The sequence below is a fragment of the Typopeltis vanoorti genome, chromosome 2 (genome assembly GCF_054136105.1).
Source record: "Typopeltis vanoorti isolate ZY-2024b chromosome 2, IOZ_Tvanoo_1.0, whole genome shotgun sequence".
Taxonomy (NCBI): Eukaryota; Metazoa; Arthropoda; class Arachnida; order Uropygi; family Thelyphonidae; genus Typopeltis; species Typopeltis vanoorti.
In genome coordinates this window covers 107,741,792-107,762,230 of record NC_143550.1, presented here as the reverse complement: position 1 = coordinate 107,762,230, position 20,439 = coordinate 107,741,792, and the positions used below count along the sequence as shown (strand labels likewise).

Below are 20,439 nucleotides of genomic sequence, written 5' to 3'. Positions count from 1 at the left end.
ACATATTCTGGAGGAGAGTAGGGTGAGGGATTAGGGGATGGGTGGGAGGAGCATTGCAGGGAAGGCCACTGTCACCCTCTTGCCTACCCTTTCACCTCCACCACCTAATGCTATTTTATTTCCCAACCCAACAATTTCGGACATATGAGTGAGAGAACTGGTCACATTCTCTAACATCAAAAACGCTGTTTGAGGATAAAATACTTAATAAGGACAAATAATATAGAATACCCTTCGAGTCACAGAGATAAGGTTTGCCCCATGAAATAAGATAAGCGGAAACATGTCTGTGAATCATCTGCGCAAAAGTTTCATTTTGGAAGGAATGGTCAGTGTAAGGGCCAGGTAAACAGTACTATAAGGAAAACAATCGAGTCTATGGGCTTTTCAGTTACTGCAATTTGTTCACCCAATGCAGCTATCGTATTGTTTTGTGATGTTTTGTGTCCAGTAAAGTAAAATAATGAGTGAACCACAAGTCTTTGAATATTTTTAGGTAATTAAATGTTTCTAATTTTTGTCTCTATAAATAATAATATTTCAGCAAATTAAAATATGCATTTATAAACTTAAATGATCAAAGATGTGTGATGTTGTTGTTGTGTTTTCCACAATGAAATTTTTACACGTTTATTCTGTTTACAATTTGATAAAAAAAATCCATAACTTTATATACCTTAACGCAATTCTGTTTAAAAAAGGTATCGTACTGTGCCAGATAACACAAATGCAAATTTTGGGGATTGAGATGACAGGATAAATTAATGTTCATCCACGGTAACAAGAAGAAATAGACAGAAAACGTTTATGGTGTTTTCAAAATAAAGAGAAGGTACATTTTCTTTTCACACATCTGTACATGATAAAAAACTTTAAAATCAAGTGACTGCGAGTCAAAACTTATTTCACAACTTTACCAACCATACTATTTTAGTGTAGGGAAATTAAAAACAGAGGTCAAAGCAAATAACAGAATTGTAGTTTTGTGAATAAAGTACAAATGAAAAGTGACAATTTTGTTACTATATTTGTTTCCAGCTATTATAATTAAATTATTCAGAAAAGCCTAAACGCTGCCGCTACTAGACTCTACTATACTCTAAGAATTCCAATAGTCTTTAGAATATGAATATAGAATAAAATATGTATGAGCTATGGAAAAAAAAAGTTTGTGTTTGAGGGACACCACCCTATAATTACATTATTCAGAAAACCCTAAACGCTGCTGCCATCACGACCCTACTCTAAGAATTCCCACCCTTTAACAGGAAAGAAATACCCCAAAATATATTGGAAAATTAGTACAGCCATCTATAGACAACCAAAGACAAAACATGACGATAATGATGGATATGTATCACCCTGAGAAAATTCCAAGATATCTTATCTCAAAAACATCGCCCACAATTCCATAGGCAAACCAAAACATCATGTGATATCACAGAGACATATGTTCCCCAGAAATTTCCAAACACATAACGTCACGATTGCTTATCTCTAAATACTACCCACAATGCAATACGCGAACCCAACACACCACGTGTTGTCCCTGACAGAAGGGGGCACCAGCGAAATTCCAAACATTCCAAACTTTATCTTATCACTATCCATCACCCATAATGCCATATGCAAACCATTTACTTATCTACAACTCATAACAATACACATCCAAGACATGATGTCGCTTCCCCCATTCACCCCACCCCTATTTTGTTCATAGTATCCCACCAATCACACACACACACACACACGCACACACACAAATAGAGGTAAATATTTTTACCTCTATTTGTGTGTGTGTGTGTCTGTGTGTGTTACGCACACCCATACTTTGATGATTAACCTCAGAAAGTATCTTTCCTTTTATATTCATAAGCAATTCAACGTCTGAATTTAAAATCATATACACGTTTATTCCTTCGATAACTTGACCAAAGAACTTATTACGTTTCCCAAAATATTTTAAATTACGATTTGAGTTGCTTCCGAAACTGTCACGAATCTTTCTTTGGGACCGTATCATATTACCAATCGCATCAGATCCAATGCTAACCGTAAAGAGTTACCTGATGATCAAATGAGTCACAGTCTCTAGACCACTGTACTGTAAGACAAGGAAATTTCTCAGGCGTAGAAAGAATATAGTAAATCAAGCAATTTAAGACACATCAGGTAGAACTGACGGAAATATAGTGAACATATATATCGGAATTCCCTCTTGGATCAGCTTTTCTGTTGAAGTTGAAAATGTTTTCTAGCCTCGAGTCTATATCCGGTTTTTGTCACATTATAGATTGACCCTTAAGGGACATAGGTAGTAGGGGCATAGTAGCGTGTTTAGCAACAGTTGACTCTTTACTACAGCTGCTATTGATGAAGATCTTGGTATTAGGAGTCTGCATACTCATGTGAAAACTAAGATTTAAGAAAAAAGAGTTCCATGTGAACAACAGTAGAACTTTGGTCACTGAGAAGTAAAAAGCTGCAATCATATGTTGGTCAAGCAATAAGAAAACCCAAATGACAAAAGATCCAGTGGTTTTATTTCAAAGTACTAATTACGTTATTAAAATTATATTAATATAATTATTATTCATTTAATCGAAACAGTTAACCACACAGATGCAGTATTTTAGTAATTAGTGTAAATGTCTCTATATTATTTTATTAAAACAAAAATCAAAACTCCAATATTAATTTATTATTAATTCTTGAGATAACCAAATGAGACCATTCGACTTCTAAGAATGTTCATAGATGTAGCTACGGATAAATGTTAACGTCTCTGAGCATGCGGGAAAAAAATGCATGCCCTTGTTTGCTTCTATGTATGTCTTCATTAGAGAGGGATGCTGATATAAAGGAAAAAAGGAATAGCTGGTTCTTTTTGAAGATCTAAACTGGAAATAAATCTGAAACGTAAGAAATATTTTTGAGAAAAATTTGGAGCAAAGAGTAAACAAAAATAACAATGTGGTAAGTACTTGCTGGGGATGCTTAGAACGCGGAATAGTCATCATTACTAGAACCATGTCTTGTTCCAAAAGAATGATATTCACAACGTTATATCTTAATGATGTTTCAGGATTTTTTTTAAAAAAACTCTACCTAGAATTTGAAATGGGAAATGATCCCATTTAATTCTCAGCATGTAAAAGTGAACATGTACGAAAGTACTAAAAATAATCAAAGTCGAGCAGCATTTTGGAAGTGTACTGTAGGCTCGAATATACAAATATTATTAAAGAAAAAGTGAAATAGTTTGGAAACAAGAACCAAACCTTAGAGACCTCCAATACTAGAATACGAAGAAACATTGATTCAGTGCCAAGAGAAGTATGTGTGGAGACGTTTTCTCCAAGGATAGAAAATCAGAACTTCGTGACGAACTCAAGAAGTTAAAGGGCATTCCAAGAAAACAAGAAATCACATCGAAAGTTCCGGACAAGTAAATCAGCATAGTATGTACCCTTAGAGAATACAGAGAGAAATGTAAGAAAGCTAAGATATACATAAAAATAGCTAAACTTTTATATATAGCTTAAGAAAAGTTATTCTGTGGGAAGAATGTAGAAAAGAAATATCACGAAGGCGGAAAATGTTTCGAAAGATATTGGAAAAGCTTACAATTGGAGGATAGAATACCAGCAAAGGTATCACAGATGCCAAATGCGACAAAAACTGAAACAAAAGATTACTATACATGTCTGGAGTAATTATGTACGTTGAAAACATATACGAGATAGTAGTGACTGAACATTGAGAAATATATATATTAGTACATTTCAGAAAGGAGGTAGAAAAAGCTTTCGAAATGTGATAAATGTGAAAGCTTGAAATGTGAACTGAAGGAAGTTTAAGGATGGCTTGAAGTAAAATCACTAAGAGAGAGAGAGAGAGAGAGAGTATGAAAATCAGCAATTAAAATAACTTATAAAAATATGTAGAAATATGGAAAACATGAACAGCATTCTCAATGAAGAATCCAACGATAAAGTAAAATATTTACGCTATTGAGGAAATTAAAAATATTTTCAATAAAACTGAAAATGCAAAATTACGTGTTGAATTAGATAAAAAAAATATTCATTATTCTATTCGTTCGATTATTCAACTTTTATTTTCCATAATTTTTGGGGCGCCATTGGAGTAAATTTATATGGAATAAGAGAGACATTAGTCAAAACACTGAAGTAAGTATACAGAGTATTTTAACTTCTGGATCTAAAAGTTGAGGTGAAAATAAAACATTTAATCGAAGGCTATGAAAGTTTGAGACAAATTAGGAGAATGAGAATTTAAATAATAAATTTAATAAATTAAAATAAATCAGGAAAGATGTTCAGCATAATTCAGGTGGGATCAATAGCACAGTCATGTGAAAAGTAAATTTATTAATATAATAGTATATGATAACTTAAAAGATGTGGTGTTTGGTTCTTTGAATGACAGAAACAAAAGGTGCAAAGGAAGACTAAGATCTAGGTAAATTGATTCTGTTAATACTGCTTATGTAGCATATGATCTGATAGTGTCCGAGATATAACAAATAACAGATTAATTTGGAAGAAAACTATTGGCGGGAACTAGTAATAAAATAAACATAATAATGCAGCACTATCATGGTGTTTTCTACATCCCTTGAGAGTTTATATCAAGAAATAGTAACGACGATAATGATATTTGAAAATCGATAGGATGTCATTTGAATGTTCATTGCCATTGTAGCACTAAGTGCATTTCCTTCAGCCTGTTGCTAGACGAAGAGAAGAATGTAGCAAACTGCAGCCACCTTGTTTTGTTTTCGGAATATCGTAACTAGCGTTACTTGTATGTTCTGTCTCTGTGCGTTCACGTGTTATGTATAATCGATTTCAGTAAGTTGAGGATTAAAAATTTAATTTTTTTTTCGGTAGTTTATATATATATATATATATATATATATATATATATATATATAAATTACCTAATTTAACTGAATACTTTTAATATAAAAATTTTAAAAAAATATCATTATTATAAAATAATGATAATGATAATAATGATAAAAATAACAATAAATAATAAAAATCAAGGTTTTCAAACTATTTTCTTAATGTCATGTTTTTGTCAGACTTTTATTAAAATTCTTACCAAAAATATGACAGTTAATTTTGAAAACCTCTAGAAATAAAAAAATAATAATTTAAAATAAATCAGGAAAGATGTTCAGCATGGTAAGATGGCGAAAAAAATCAAGAGATAGAGAATAACTAGATCCCAAGGTGGTACGAAAAAATAGTTTTTAACTTAGCAAAATTTAGAAACCATTTAGTTACGAGTTGAAATGAAAGTTGGTCTCCAGCGAATTAAATAACCTCGTATCCGTCTTTTAATGGTTGGAGTGATGGCATTTTAATGGAAATCGCAAATTTCTAACTTTAAAAATGGCCAGCTTTCTTTTAAATTACTCTTTAACTTGTCAATAAAATAAAAATAAAAAATTCTGGAACACACCGAATGCTCTGGCTGGGGACGATGACTTCAATGATGCATGTTTTTTTTTTTTCTCTCTCTCTCTCTCTCTCTCTCTCTTTAGTATTGCACTGGGGAAATTCATCTTTATGCCTAACTTTATAAGTACCTGCAGGGAAAGGAGAAAGAGATCAAGTGAAGTAGTTAACGACGATGTCGTCACACATGACGTCAGTAAAGGTTGTCACAGCAACACACACGCACGATTCGTTTCTGCACCTGACAAGGAGCGGTTAGAACAAGTTCTGTACCTTAGCTCTTCTAGTATTTACCTTGCGGACTTAAATAAAAGATGATATGGCGCGTGACTCGACTGCTCCCTTTTCTCTTCAAAGGTAGCCTTTACCAGATAAAACAAGCCGAAAAGATTGAGCGTGCTTTAGAATGGAAATTGGAAAATACCAAAGGAAAATATATCCGATTCTACGTTAAACTAAATTTTTGAATTTTTGTAAAGTATGACGTATAATGAAAAAGGAGATATAAGAAATAAAACAAAACACATGTATAAATAATTCAATCTAAACATTACAAATATTGTATTAGTCTAATCTAATCTTTCTTATTTTTTATGCGTTCCCACCCACCCACGAAAGATTGAGAACCTACAGCACATTAACGGAAGTAACGGAGGTGGTGAACTCAGTTTTTTTCTTACTTTTTTTATTTTATTATTATTTTATGTTTTATTTATTTTTTACATAATCTGGAAACTCCGTCCTAGAGAACAGATAGAGCTTCTCAAGCAACTTTTAGTCTCCAATAAGCAGTGCGGTGGTGTCACACCTAACGATGAAATTCATTTTCCCACCGAAAGACAATCGCAAACATCAATTCAAACCTGCAGCCTGTTGGTTGGAGAGCTGGGCTTTAAAAAGTTCGCTCTCCTTAGATGCATTAAAAACTCATGATCTGATCTGCCACATTGGCTTTAATTCTCTCCCCCTCCCCAGAAAACTGCATGTTATCCTGGCGGTTTGCTTGCTTGTAGAATACAAAACCCTTAGTGTCCGCGAGGAAAACCCTGCCATCTCTGTATGCGATCAACAATTATTTCATCAATGCATGACTATATTCAGAGTAGAAGGTAACAATATGGATTTAAATCACACGCTCCTGCGAGGTTAACAGATCGCTAAAGTGATGTTATGGGAAAGTTTGTCCATCCATATTTCTTGTCATACTTGAATTATCCTGTCCCTTAAAAAATAAGCCCTGAGTGCTCATGAGCCAAAACATTATAACCACCTACTTAGAAGCGTGTCAAGCCTCCTTTGACCGAGACAACCACTTGCATTTGCCTTTGGGTTGACTCTACTAGACCACAAAAGGCGTCCTGAGGTATTCTGGACTAAGTAGACAGAATAAAGTCCTGGTCAGCGACAGAACGAAGCACTGGCATCAACCGTAAGATTTTGCTTTCCACATGATCCCAAAAACGTTCCATGCGATTTAAATCAAGAAAAAGTAAACGAATAGGGAAGGACACGGAGTGCTTAAATATGCTCTTCGAACCGTGCTACCATAATGCGATCCTTTTGGCACGGAACGTTGTCTTGCCGGAAGAAACTAGGTCCATCGGGCCACAAATTCACCAGTGAGACAATACCTAGTCCGAAACAATCCTCAGGTAAGAATTGGTTGGCATAGAGAAGACTCAGTGATGTCCATGAGAATAATCCAGAATACCAGGAATATTGCAACTAATGGCCTGTTTCAGGTCAACTGTGCAGTCTAGTTGGCTTGGAACAGGTTGGGTGATCATTATATTTTGGCACATGAGTGTAAATGTGCCCTATTGATTTATTTATATATTCATAAAATTATATTCATAACTACTGACTCACCGACTGAAAATAAATCTTAAACGTTTTCATTATTTATTTACATATCCTTGAGAAAGTTGAGTTTTCGAAAGAATTTTCCAGTGTCAGATGCAATGCAGAACTCTTAATCAAAACACACATGGAAACAATAGACATGGATTACTTCCAGTCGCAGAACACAGACGTAACTTTGTTGTATTTATTTATTATGATAATCCCATCCACAAAGGCTCTAGACCATAGGTTCCCAAAGTGGGCGGTACCGCCCCCCAGTGGGCGCTGAAGCCTTCTAGGGGAGCTATAGTGGGATCAGAAGCATTTGGAGGCGTTCAGGCGGTCTAGGGGTCGGTGGCTCTTTATAGAAGAAATTAATAATATATATTTAAAAAGTAATTATTTTCGTGATTTTGCGATTAGATAATCATTTAAAATTTAAATATTGCATTTTAATTCATCTTATGTCCGTCTTACACGATCAATTTTTTTATCAATTTTCTATTTCAATTTTTTAATCATTTGAAAATTTACCATGTCAGATAGAAATAGATGGCAATTTTCTATGTAAATGAGAAAATAGAGCATGCATATATGTGTGTATAATAGGGGGGGCGTTACAAAATTTATGTCTAGCAAAGTGGCCGGTGGCCCGAAAACGTTTGGGAACCTATGCTCTAGACGCATTATGTTCATGCATTAAAATCATCAGTGAACCAATAATTACATAATCCTGCTGCTGAGACTAAACAGAGAACTTCTTACAACCAATTTTAGATCTTCAGTAAGTGGTGATTTCAGATCTGGTGATGAAAATCATATACCATCGAAATGCAGATTACTTTTGCCTCCGGATTCCTAACGAAGGGAAGAAGATATAGCACTGTGCATGAATTTACATCAGTCTTTGGGTTATAAAGAATTATTGGAGAGTATGGAAGCATTAAATTGATAAGGGGGGAGCATTGTACATAAGTAGTGAGGTTTATATTCGCATTGTTTACTTGGATTTTTTTTTCTTCTTTTTGGTACTGCTGATTTTCCCTTTCAGTCGTTTCCGACAGTAGGTGACTTTGTAAGCATTGCCCACAAAGTATTCCTGGTGCGATTTTTTTACAGGGTAGTTCACCATTGCTTTCCCCAATCCCCCAATGTTATCCTGGCTCAGGAGCGGCATATGGCTGGGACGTATTAATGACTGTAATCCATGTGTGTTCACGGGGCCGGTTTGTCTGTTCTGGGGGACAAAAAACCCTGAGTTTCCGGGTGAAAAAACCCTACCTCCGTATGATACCGACTAACTCACCTTTCGTCGAAATAGACAGACCAGATAAAGGTTCCTCACGTCACTGATGGGAATTGAACCCAGGTCTTTCCGACCGAAAGGCTTCGTCTATACTGACTGAGCTCGAAGGCCCTTTCTTTTAGGCAGTGTGCGGAAAATATTTTCATATCTTCAGGGATAGTTATGACGTATCTCTGCTTCTGAGAGAAGTAAGCTCTTTTTTGTTCTGGATTTTCTATATTGGACTCTGTAAGGTAGGGGTGTAGGGCTGTCAATTTTTATGATTATTTTCTGTTTCTGGCTTTCTTCAGTGAGTGGGAAGAATTCCGTGTTTGGTTCTCATTTCATCCGTTGGAAACTCGCATCCAATTGATCGTTTTTTTTTCTTTTTTCGTAAGAATGTGGTCAATGGCCATTTGCCTTGGTTTTTCTTTGTGATCGGAAAAATCAGTTATTTTATGCCTCCTGTTCTCTCTTAAATGGTAAGAGATAAACCATTCTGTTTACTTTTTCTTCTAGTGCATAATGGTTTCTATGTAAAAATTGATAATTTTGCCAAAAATGATAATAAAAAATTATGCGAAGGTGTGTTTTTCCAAGAAGTCAATTAGCCTTCCAGAATTCAGGAATATGTTCTGTAAAAATAAATAAATAACAAAAAAGTCAAAAACTTAGTTTAACATGAAAATAAAAGAAAAACAGACAGCTAAGAATCAATGTACAGTATATAAAATCCTAGCATTACGTGTAAGTCAATATGTGAATAATAACGTTTAAATTAATATCAGGTTGTCTATTATTTTGAGTAAGAGAGATCGCATAAATCGGATGTTTGAAAATCAGTCTAAAGCCTTGTATAGAATTCACTTGTTCGTAATTTATTAAAACTTGTAGTATTATCGTGCCAAGAATTATTAAACTAAATAAACATTAAGTACAACTATCAGAGTGCAAAAATCTCTTATCCTGCATTAATAAAAACCGATTACAAACAGCTCTCAAAATAAAAATAGAAAAGAAATTTTGCTGGACGTTACTTATTAACGTATTTGTCATGGATCTTGGAAAACTGGGACAATGTAAAATTACTTGACATTTTTCAATAAGTTGATCGCGATTTTGTTACTAATATTTCGTTTTCGAACGATGCCGTTCTCAGAAGAAAAAAATAATAAAGTAAATTGTATTATTTCATAAATAAAGTTTAGTTCGCATGAAAGTAATCGTGCAGAGTTTGAATATTGTCGAAAATACTCATAATATACATACATTTTTGCCTGACTAATAATCAGAAAAAATGAACAGTGGACCGAAAAGTAATGCCTATTTTTGAATAAAACTAAAAATTTTTAACATAAGTAAATTAATAATGCCTTACCATTTTGATTTTGGATACATTTGTTCTGAACAATAAACACAAACTTAGAAAAATTGCATGGTCGTGAGTTTTTGAACCAGTCTTCGATGGCTTTATTGTTAATTCCTCATCCCTATTCAAGTGATGTCCACGTAGGTAACGCTTTAGACCAGATAAAAATCTCGAAGATTAACACTATAGTAGGTTAGGTGATATCCAAGGTATTTGAAAGAGTTGACTTGTTCAATAATTGTATTGTTTAAACAGATTTTACTTCTTTGGTTCTCTTCCCTTAAAGGCAAGTACCATTGTGTTCTCTTTTGAAATTTCCATATTAATATTTTTACGATTATATTAGGATGATGGATTTAGTATTGCAGATCAGTTTCAGAAGTTGCAAGTATAGCCTGATCATCTGCAACTGGCAATTAATAATGATCACTTGATCATTGTTAATTGGTATATAACCATGTACTGTGAGTATACAATGTCTTACTATAAAATTCATATAGATTGTGAAGAGAATGGGTGATAGGCTACAGCCTTGCCTTACTGCTCTGTTTATAGGTTCCCGGTCAGAGATTGTTCCATTAACTTTTACTGCAATCATGTTGTTTGTATATGTATAATGGATTTCTTTAATTAGATGATGAGGAACTCTAACTCTATTAATATCTCAAAAGGTTTATTGCGGTTAACTCTGTCAAATGCCTTAGAATAATCAATAAAAGCAATATGGGTTTCCAAATTGCATTCTTTATGCTTTTCCAATAAAATGTTTAAGGTAAAGTATTGTCCTCTCCTGAATCAATTCTGCTCTTCTCGTATCTTCATAAAATTGGGATAGTCTATTTTTCGGGATTTTACTATACATTTTATATCCAGAGTTTAGGAGACTAACTCCTCTATGATTTTCACAGTTATTAATATCGCCTTTCTTGTGTTTAGGAATAACTATTGCCTTTTACCAGTCGTTTGGCGGTGGTTCACCTTTCCATTTATTTATTGGTTTAAGGAAACGAATTTTGAGGTTCAGGCCTACATATTTGATTTAGTATTTAACCCATCCCTCGTGTTTTATGGTTTTCACAGTTTTTAGAATAGTTTCTAACTCGTCCATTGATATGGGATCCAAAAGTATCTCATTATCGAAGTTTATTATTTCAAATCTTTATTATGAGGTCCAAAGTTTTTTGTAATTGCTTAGCCAAGTATTCTGCTAGATGGATGTAAGACGTGCATTTTCTCTTAGATTTCTATTTAAATTATTTAATATTTTAAGTTTTGGATTGTGGGCATGTAATATATGTTTCAAGTTCAGAGACAAAGTTCTTCCAGGACTCTCTGTGTTCTTTTTCTTACAGATTGTTTAGCGATTGCTCTTTTTCTCTTGTCTTCTATATAGTCATCTTCAGATTATGTTGCTAAGTATTTTTTAAAAGCATTCCTTTTGTCTTCAATAATTTGGGCGATCTGATCATCCCATCTTCTAATTCCCTTTCTTCTCTGTCATTTCCTCTTCTTTCCCAGTGATTCATTGGCCGCGTTTGTTATAATTGTTGTGATGTTTTTCCATTCTTCCTCGACAGCTTTGCGGAAGTTTATATTATATTTTATTTTCATTAATTCTTTTTTTATAGAGCCATTTAATGCTAGGGCCATTTAAAAGGCAAAAAAAAAAAAAGATTTTCGGTTCAGATGAATGGGCTTTTCTCATTAACCATTGAGGTGGGAATCTTAGGTTTGAAACAAGAAGAAAGTGGTCGGTTTCTAATTCAGAAGCTCAGTATATGATGATGATGATATATAGTAATAATAATTAAAACTATCATTTGATGAAAACAATAGGTTTCCATGGCAACAAAATTTAATAACAGATTGGCAATATCCTCACTATTATTTCCGGTCATTCTGTTCGAAGCTAACTTAGCTACCAGTAAAAAAAAAAAAAAAAAAAAAGAAATAGGAGATATTCAGATCACTATATATAATGTGAGTCCTTCCAAGAAATGTAAACTGCCTCTAAAACCAAACTTAGAAACAAACAAAAATAGGCTAAACAAAAACGTAAACAAAAAATAGGCTAAATAGCTATAAAATTAATAATAAACTTAGAGCTTTTTGGAGCTTTATTCAACTTATTTCTTTAAATCTAAAGAAATTCATCTCAAGTACAATGGTGTGAATTAATTAAAACTATGATATCGTCCTCTATGTCAATGTCAATTAATCAAATTAGTTAAAATTATGTCATTTTTTAAAGACTGAAATCTTTAAAAAAAGCCAGTCTTTACGGGTAAAAAATAAACAACAACAACAAAAAAAAAAAACTGACAAAATTCAGAATTTTCGTGAATATATTTTTACTTCAGAACTAAATTGCGAATAAGACGAAAATTAAGAATATTTATTTATTTTAAATTACGCTCAACATAAGTGCCTATGAAACCTTGGGATAAAACTCCCATGACGCTCAATTGCTATTTTGATTTTGATTATAAATCGTCGAATAGAAGACTATTCCTGGACCTTTTTCGGAGCTGATTCCTCATTTATTCCATCTTAGTGCATGTAAGTAAAGATTAAGATGTAAGTAGTTCGGTATTTTAATCCCACAACTCTGAAAAATCTATTATAGAAATGACAATAATTCAGACAATAATCCAGTTAAAATGAGGCACACGATATGGCAGTAGTTATTGCCGCCATGTCGTATGTCTAATTTATCGGTGATGACTAGATGCTTAATGACCTCCGAAAGTTAGGACAAGTTTCTCCTTCTCCTTTTGATAACTAAAATGTGTTAGAGGATTTATCTTTTATATGTAGTAATGCCGTAATCATAGTTACATGAAGAGGCCAGTTTTTTTCTGTTATGTTAATAAATAATAAAAAGGAGGAAGACACTATTTTTGTCTTTTATTCCTAAACATTTATTTATTTATTCCTGGATTTATTTCTAAGCAAGCTACGTTGATAAACTTCACAGATTTTCGTCTTTTTAAGTTTAAGTTTTTAAGTTTTTTAAGTTACGTCTGGCCAGAAGTTACATCTTTCGTTTCATTCATATTATACTCTACATAAGTAAATAAAAGTTTTCTCGGGAAATTACTCCATGAATTGATTTTTGTATACTGATATAAGTTTTTGTTGAAACTTATACCACCTGCGAAAGATTGAAAAGCTATAGCACATTTAATAGTCCTGGGTGGGCTAAAAGTTGTATAATCCAGGAACTCTGGTGTAGAACAAAAATCGTATACGTTTTCAAGTCACCTCGGACTTCCAATAAGTAAGGTAGCGGTTGAATGGATTATTAAAACCATCTACTACCTAAAGACATTCATTAACATCCAAAGTAATGTGGGATTTGAAGTCATCATGGAATGGAGAGAGCAAAGACATTTTATTTTAAATACTTTAAATAATTGATAAGAATGTTATGGTTCTCTTTTAAATCAATCACGGCCTTTCGTCTCATGCATTCGTTACCTACAGTTTGAGGTTAAAGGACTGTAGTAAAAGAGTAATAGATGAAGATTACATGCATATATAGTTGCTCTAATTGCTTAAAATGATCGATATTATTCATGCGATACACAGAAGATAAGTGATCGATAATGTTGCCATTATACGAACAATAATTTCACCGTGTTAAACTATGGCAGAGCAAACATATGGAAAAGGGTGGCTGTTTTTGATTAGTGCATTATGATTTAAAATGATCGTATAATTAATGATATTTATCTCGATATGTAAGTGTTTGATTTAGATTATTATTTAGTTTATGATTAATTGTAGTCAAAACTAATAGATTGCTAAATTCAGATGAATTTCTCGCAAGTTTTATCAAGACTTAGTTACTCTAGTATTTAAAATTTTTCACTGTTGTATTATTTCGTATTTAATAATACATTTTTAATACTAAGGTTTAAAATCTAAACCTCTTCTTTCGAGACGATAAGTGCAAAATGGTTTTGTAAATGAATATCGTTGTCCGGAATTAATAAGATTCCTCTCGCTAACACGTCACAAATATATGAGTGGAAGAGACTTGAGAACTATACCACTGCACAATTTTCTCATACAAAGAAACTCAAATTTTTAATCAACCGAATTTTTTCCTTACGTTTCTGGACTACATATTGTACTCCAGAAACGCAAGGAATGTTTTGGAAATTTGGATACATTATTTAACGAAAAAAATAAAAGAAGATAAGTGCATATGGCTCAGAGCGGGGAGCAAACGGGGAACTTGCCACCCCCTGGGATCTAGTTGTGAAAAAAAAACAATTAAATAATTAAATAAAAATTTATTGATGTAATTATTTGTCTCCAAGCTTTGCTAATCCGCAGAGGGGGGCGGCAAACGGGGAAAATAATTAAATAAAAATTTATTGATGTAATTATTTGTCTCCAAGCTTTGCCTCCCCCCTGGAAAAAATTGCTTTTCCCCCAGAAAGTTTTCTGCAGACCCATGTTAGATAGTAAACCTATATAGGATCTCTAATTTCTTAGTGATAAATAGGTAAAATTATTATTACATGACACCTCCAGGGAGTCCATAGACTCATCGAGGGAGGGCACTTGCTCTACAACTCTGTCTCAGTCCACAACGAACCTCAACTACACCAAACATCCACCACCACTACTATTTCTACAGACAATTACAAGCAGCCATATCCACAGTGGGATTCGAACCTACAGCCTTTTGGCTGGAGAACGGACACGCTAACTACTCGGCCAACCAGGTCGGCTATCATCGTTGTTTAGTCCAATTATAATCTTGTTACAGTTGGTACCAAAGATTTTCTATATTTCTATATTTTCTTAATCGTATCATTTATTTATATAGCGAGAGATTTTCAGAATGAATTTAATAAGTTATTCTTACCATTTATTAATCTTATTTCGCTCTTTGGATCACATTTCGAGTTTGTGCCTGCTTTTCATTCTTCAGATCCTGATACCGATCGTGTAACAGAAATTATCCATGCTTTTTGGCTGGCTAATACCACATCCAACTTTTTTTTAAATATTATTTAATTACTATAATTTGTTACACCATTTTCATGTATTTCCTAAGATCAAGAAACAAGTAGAAAAAATATATACACAGGGAGATTTCTAAATTAACAACTGTTATTATTCAAAGTAATCTTGAACCAAATGTTGAAAATCGTTGCAAGAGGTCAGAACAGGTGGCTCATGGTTGCAATGTTCTGTACAAGTTCTCTCATAGCAGAATTCATTGATATGCAGATCTTTTATATACGCTGTCCATAGTTGGTTTTTATTATATTGAGTAGGACATCGTATAAGTTCGTTCGCTTCTTTAAATCTACATACACAACTGTTGAATTCAATGCAAGGTACTGTTTAGTGAGTTTCCAGTTTACTTGGAGTTTTTCTTTGGTTATATGAAATGGCAGTTCTGATTTACGTGCGCTCTTTTTCTCCATAGTCTTGACATTTTCTTTTTGGTGGAATTCTCCAAATCGCCCCGCCTGTCCAACGTAACAAATGCTGAAAGTACAGAAGATTTTGTACACTCCAGGACGTTTAAGAGGCGGATGAGGTTGTTTCGGCAATCTTAATATCATGGATATTTTTGTAGTGGTCAAAAGGCAACTTTTAAGTTGTATTGTTTTAAAACTTTCGCTGTTTTATCTGTAGTAACGTTTTTCATGTACGGTAAAGAAACAATACATTTGTAGTTGTCTTGTTGTAATATTCTCTGGAATATGCGATGGTCTATTTAAGACCTTCTTGATAGTTTTGAGATTGTATCCACTTTTTGAAGAATGTCTTTAATATATGTTATTTCTTTCCTTCTTTTTTTTAATCATGTGATGATGCAATGGTCTTGTCATTAAGAGTTTTTATCATGCCTCCTTTTTGCGCCTGGTGGTAATGTGATGTGGCATGTGTAGATATCGTTCAGTATTGAGCAATCTTTCCAATAGTCTTTAAATGTAAGATTGCTGTTTTTTTTCTACTGAGACGGGAGTATCTAGGAAGTGAAGGATCTGTCTTTTTCTACTTCTAATATAAATTGTATTTTTTGATTTAAACAGTTCAGGAATTCCGCAATCTTGTGGAGGGTATCTTCTGAGCCAAGCCAAATAACGATGTCATTCATCGATTCATCGTTAGTTTAGGTATGTTATTCACATACCTAAACTAAGGTCTTGGTTTTGTGGGATTAATATTAATGGCTGTTTGTTCAAATGTCTCCGTGTATAATTTGCAAAGTGCGGTGAAGTGGATGACTTCTCCGTATAGCAATAATATACTTTAAGACGTTTTTAAATATTCATTGAAGATGCTACAGCACCCATGTAAACTCCATAAATATGAAATCTGCTAGCATCCATTAAATCTTGGCATTTTTAAGTAGATTTATAACTTATATATTAATCCTGATAAACATAAAGTTATTTATCTTAAAAGTCTTCGTTTTATAAGTTTCTAATAGTAATTCTGTTATTGGAAGGATTCATGAGTACTGAATCTTTGTCGTGATGTATAGTACTGTATTATACTAAATTATGAATAACTTTAACAAAGGTAAAATATATATATATATATATATATATGTGTGTGTGTGTGTGTGTGTGTGTGTGTGTGTGTGTGTGTGTGTGTGTGTGTGTGTGTGTGTGTGTGTGTGTGTGTGTGTGTGTTGGGGAGAGGGAGAGAAAGAGAAAGAGAGAGAAAGAGAAAGAGAGAGAAAGAGAAAGAGAGAGAAAGAGAAAGAGAGAGAGAGAAAGAGAGAGAGAGAGAGAGAGAGAGAAACGATAAACAACATTCAAAAGGTGACATGGTCAAGCGTCATGTGTTTAAAGCTCCAGTTTCAATCACAGCTATATATTTAGGAGAACACATGTAGCAAAAGAACCAGTGGAACTGAAGATATACTATAATGAAATTATTTATATTATAATAACTTCTGTGAAGGCTTCTGATGACGCTGTTCAGAATTTCATATCGACACCCCATGTAAAGTTTCTCTCTCTCTCTCTCTCTCTCTCTCTCTCTCTCTCTCTCTCTCTCTCTCTCTCCTTTTCTTTTCTTTTCTTTGAAGCAGTCCTTGTTTAAAAAACGCTAATACATGAGTCAATAAATCTTATTTTTAGTCCTGTTTCTCTAAGGAGCTTAGTACTGTATTATTTGATCTCTATCGTTATTCGTAGAACACACTTGAGTTTAATGGCTTGCAAATGACATGCTTAAATCTAATAATGAATTTTAATGGTGATGCAGTTAATGAGATTAATTGAAATGTATTACACAATTAAAAATTAGCCAGTAAAGAAACAAAGATAAGATAAAATTAGCTCGTTTCACTGATACTTTTAACGCTTTTTCTAAATGAAGAAAACAACTGCTTGAAAACAAATGATAGCTTTTAATGCTTCTGATAACGAAACTGAAAAACGTGTTTTTTTTTTAATCTGTACAAATAAAAATTGCAGTCTTATGAAACACAAACCATGGCCAGGGGAAACAATAATATTAACAGGCTCTTCTTTAGGCTTAGTTTACGCGATTTATTTTACTAATCTGTTAATGCTTCGAGTCTGACATTTTCGTAATGGACAACTTTAAGCCCTGAAATTCGACACATACATTTTAATCACAATATATACACTAATAATCTCGCTATTTAATATTCATTCTGTTATAAAGATTTGATAAACATATACAGAATAAAATATCATTTAAATTTGATATATCAAAATTAACGGATTTCTCATTCTTTTCAGATGCCTCGGTACAAGCGTGCCGATTTTGAGGAAGATGAAACCAGTAGCACAGCTAGTATGCAAGCTGATGCTCCAATGGCCGGAAGTGCAGCTGGAATGTCTAGTGGATCCGCACCAAACGTAAGATATCACCAAGGAAGGAAACGAAACTTATGGCAGAGGGCTTCACCTTTAGAAAAGTTACTTATAATTGTCGTTCTAGCTTTGATTCTAGTTGTGATTATCCTGGCTGCACTGCTGGACGTCAGGTCAAGACCAGGACCTGTGAAAGTAGTGCACGTGTCTGGTCCTAATTATGCGCAATCAACAGATAACGGTAAGTTAGTCAATTAGTGGAAAAAATTATTCTAAAAAAGGTGCATTTAAATGATTTAGTGTAATTATTTTCTGTCCAACAATCTGAAGATTCGGATGATTCTTCTATAAGCTTACTTGTATTTAGCAATTAAATTTCATAAAAAAATATGAAGTGAAAAGTTAAGTTCAAGATTAAGCAGCAGCAGAAGAATTGCACCGTTTTTAGACGTAAAAATCCCTTTGTTTCGCTAACAAATAAAAATAATACGAGAAAATAAAGATAATTGCATATAAAATCAAAATAAAAAAAATAATAAAAAATAAAAAACTGCACAAGAACAACTTGTAAATTTCAGAATGATATTTGTTGATGTGTTGATGTGAATAAAAAGAGAGTTTTTATTTCTCCTTCTGGTACCTTTCCAATTATTCTCATTCTAATGGCTACTTGTCAAGGTGTCAGTTATGATTTTCTTTCAAAAGGTACATTTTCCGTTCCTTCTTTGAATAAATGGCGAGGAGAACTGAGAAATTGTAAATTTTTCCTTTCCATATTGGATAGGGGATTAACAATTTGAATTTTATATTGCAGGCTTTGCTTTTCTATCACCATTGTGTTTATTGAAAAAGAGTTAAATTGATTCTAAAGAATTTCTTTTGTTAAGAACTGAAATACAAAAAAAAAAAAAAAATCACGCATTTTTCTTTAAACCTATTGTATTCCATATAAATCCTGGATCAATCTAAATCTGAAGATCCTCTCCAAGCAATTCTACTGTATTGCGTTATATTGACCATCTGTTCTAGATGCTCTGCATTTCAGCTCCAAGAACAACTTCTAGTCTACGTTCATTGGCAACCCAACCAAGAGTGAATTTTGATTGCCACACAATAACTCTTTCCATAAAAGATAACATTGTTATACATAAAGCACAAGAAATAAATTATCGGTTCGTGTCATTACATATTTATAGGAAACTTTTTTTTGCTGTTCCGCTTCGAAACGCATAAATGATTTGAAAGGCTTCACGAGTAATTTTACGAAAAGAAAATTCACAAGTAGCACACCACACTGCTATTCGTTCAAATAAGAAAATCCATACTGCATGCATTGACTTCACATCTACTTGATTTTTTTGACAGTTGTGAAACTGCGATATTTAAATATTAACTTTAAAATCTAGTTTGTTTGTTTTTTCAATACAGATCTTTTGGTTTCTAAATTAACAACATACACAAATTACTCATGGTGTCTCGCTGATTATTTAACTATCACATTAATAAACAAAAAGTTATTTAAATCAGAAAAGAAGCGCTAGGAGGTAGCACTTGCATCCCATATGAAATATATGTTAATAAATGGAGTCGAAAAAGCTAAATACTTAAAATAACTTGTCGAAGCATTAATTATGAAATAAATCTCTTCTGTCAAAGAAGAGAATGGTAAATGCGTTAGTTCAGAGAAGAACATTTCTAATTAACAAAGGCCAATACGTTTCAGTTGTTTTACAAAGTTAATCATTATTTTCTCGCATTGCTGCTCGTACCAATAATGACTGCTACCAAACTGAAAGAAAGAATAAAAAGATATTCAAGGCTGTAGGTGAAAGAGTGTTTTTATAAGGAAACCGTAGAACGAATTATCCTGTATTTCTTCATGAAACCAATCTAAAGGTTAAGCAGTCAGCTAAATCAGTTAATTTAAAGAGAACGTGTAATTAATAAAAGATTATACGTGTACTTGTTTCACAGAGTCAATTACTATTTTTATGTATTGTTCTTACTTACCAAACTGAAAGAAAGGATAAAAGACATTCACAGTTTCCCTTTAAGAGAAACAATTAGCGAATTTTAATAATCCGATATAATAAATCTTATCAGCAGAGAGGGCGCTCTCATATCAATACATATCTCCACTGATTTGCAAGCAAACCAAACTCTGCGTAAAATTATAGGGTTTCGGATAAAAAAGAGTGGTTCCTCTAAATTTAATATTTTGCACTTAGCGGGGAGTAAAAGTTTCATGAGAATCTAAATTAGAGAGCTGCATATTAAAAATAGCAAGGACAGTTCAACACTTTATTTCCATAGTGGTTGTCTTTGGTGATTTAAATTTAAATATGTACAAATTTAAATTTATACATATTTAGATATTCTTACCAGCACAAATTGTGCAACGTAACGTGACGTGAAAAGAAAAGAAAAAAAAAGAAAGAAAAGAATCTTTGACAGATTCAATATTCAATGATAAAATTAAGTAGGAATATAAATATAAAAATGGTATCCATATTTAATATCAATGGAAGCTGTTTGGTCGCAGCTGAGCAGTGAATAACACTGTTTTATAAGGAGTGTAAAACAGGCAGACTAAACCGACAGAAAAATCTTAATGAATGCTTA

The 20,439-nt window shown here is 33.1% G+C and overlaps 1 protein-coding gene across 3 annotated transcripts in view; it reads left to right on the top strand.

Annotated features, from left to right (window-relative positions):
- Positions 1 to 20,439, top strand: part of Nep3 (M13 family metallopeptidase neprilysin 3) — a 502,574-nt gene that overhangs the window by 146,618 nt on the left and 335,517 nt on the right. For all 3 annotated transcript variants that reach the window (XM_090407352.1, XM_090407368.1, XM_090407360.1), the window contains one exon: positions 17,743 to 18,058. In XM_090407352.1, the coding sequence (XP_090263478.1) occupies positions 17,743 to 18,058 (316 nt within the window). The remainder of the gene's footprint in view (positions 1 to 17,742; positions 18,059 to 20,439) is intronic.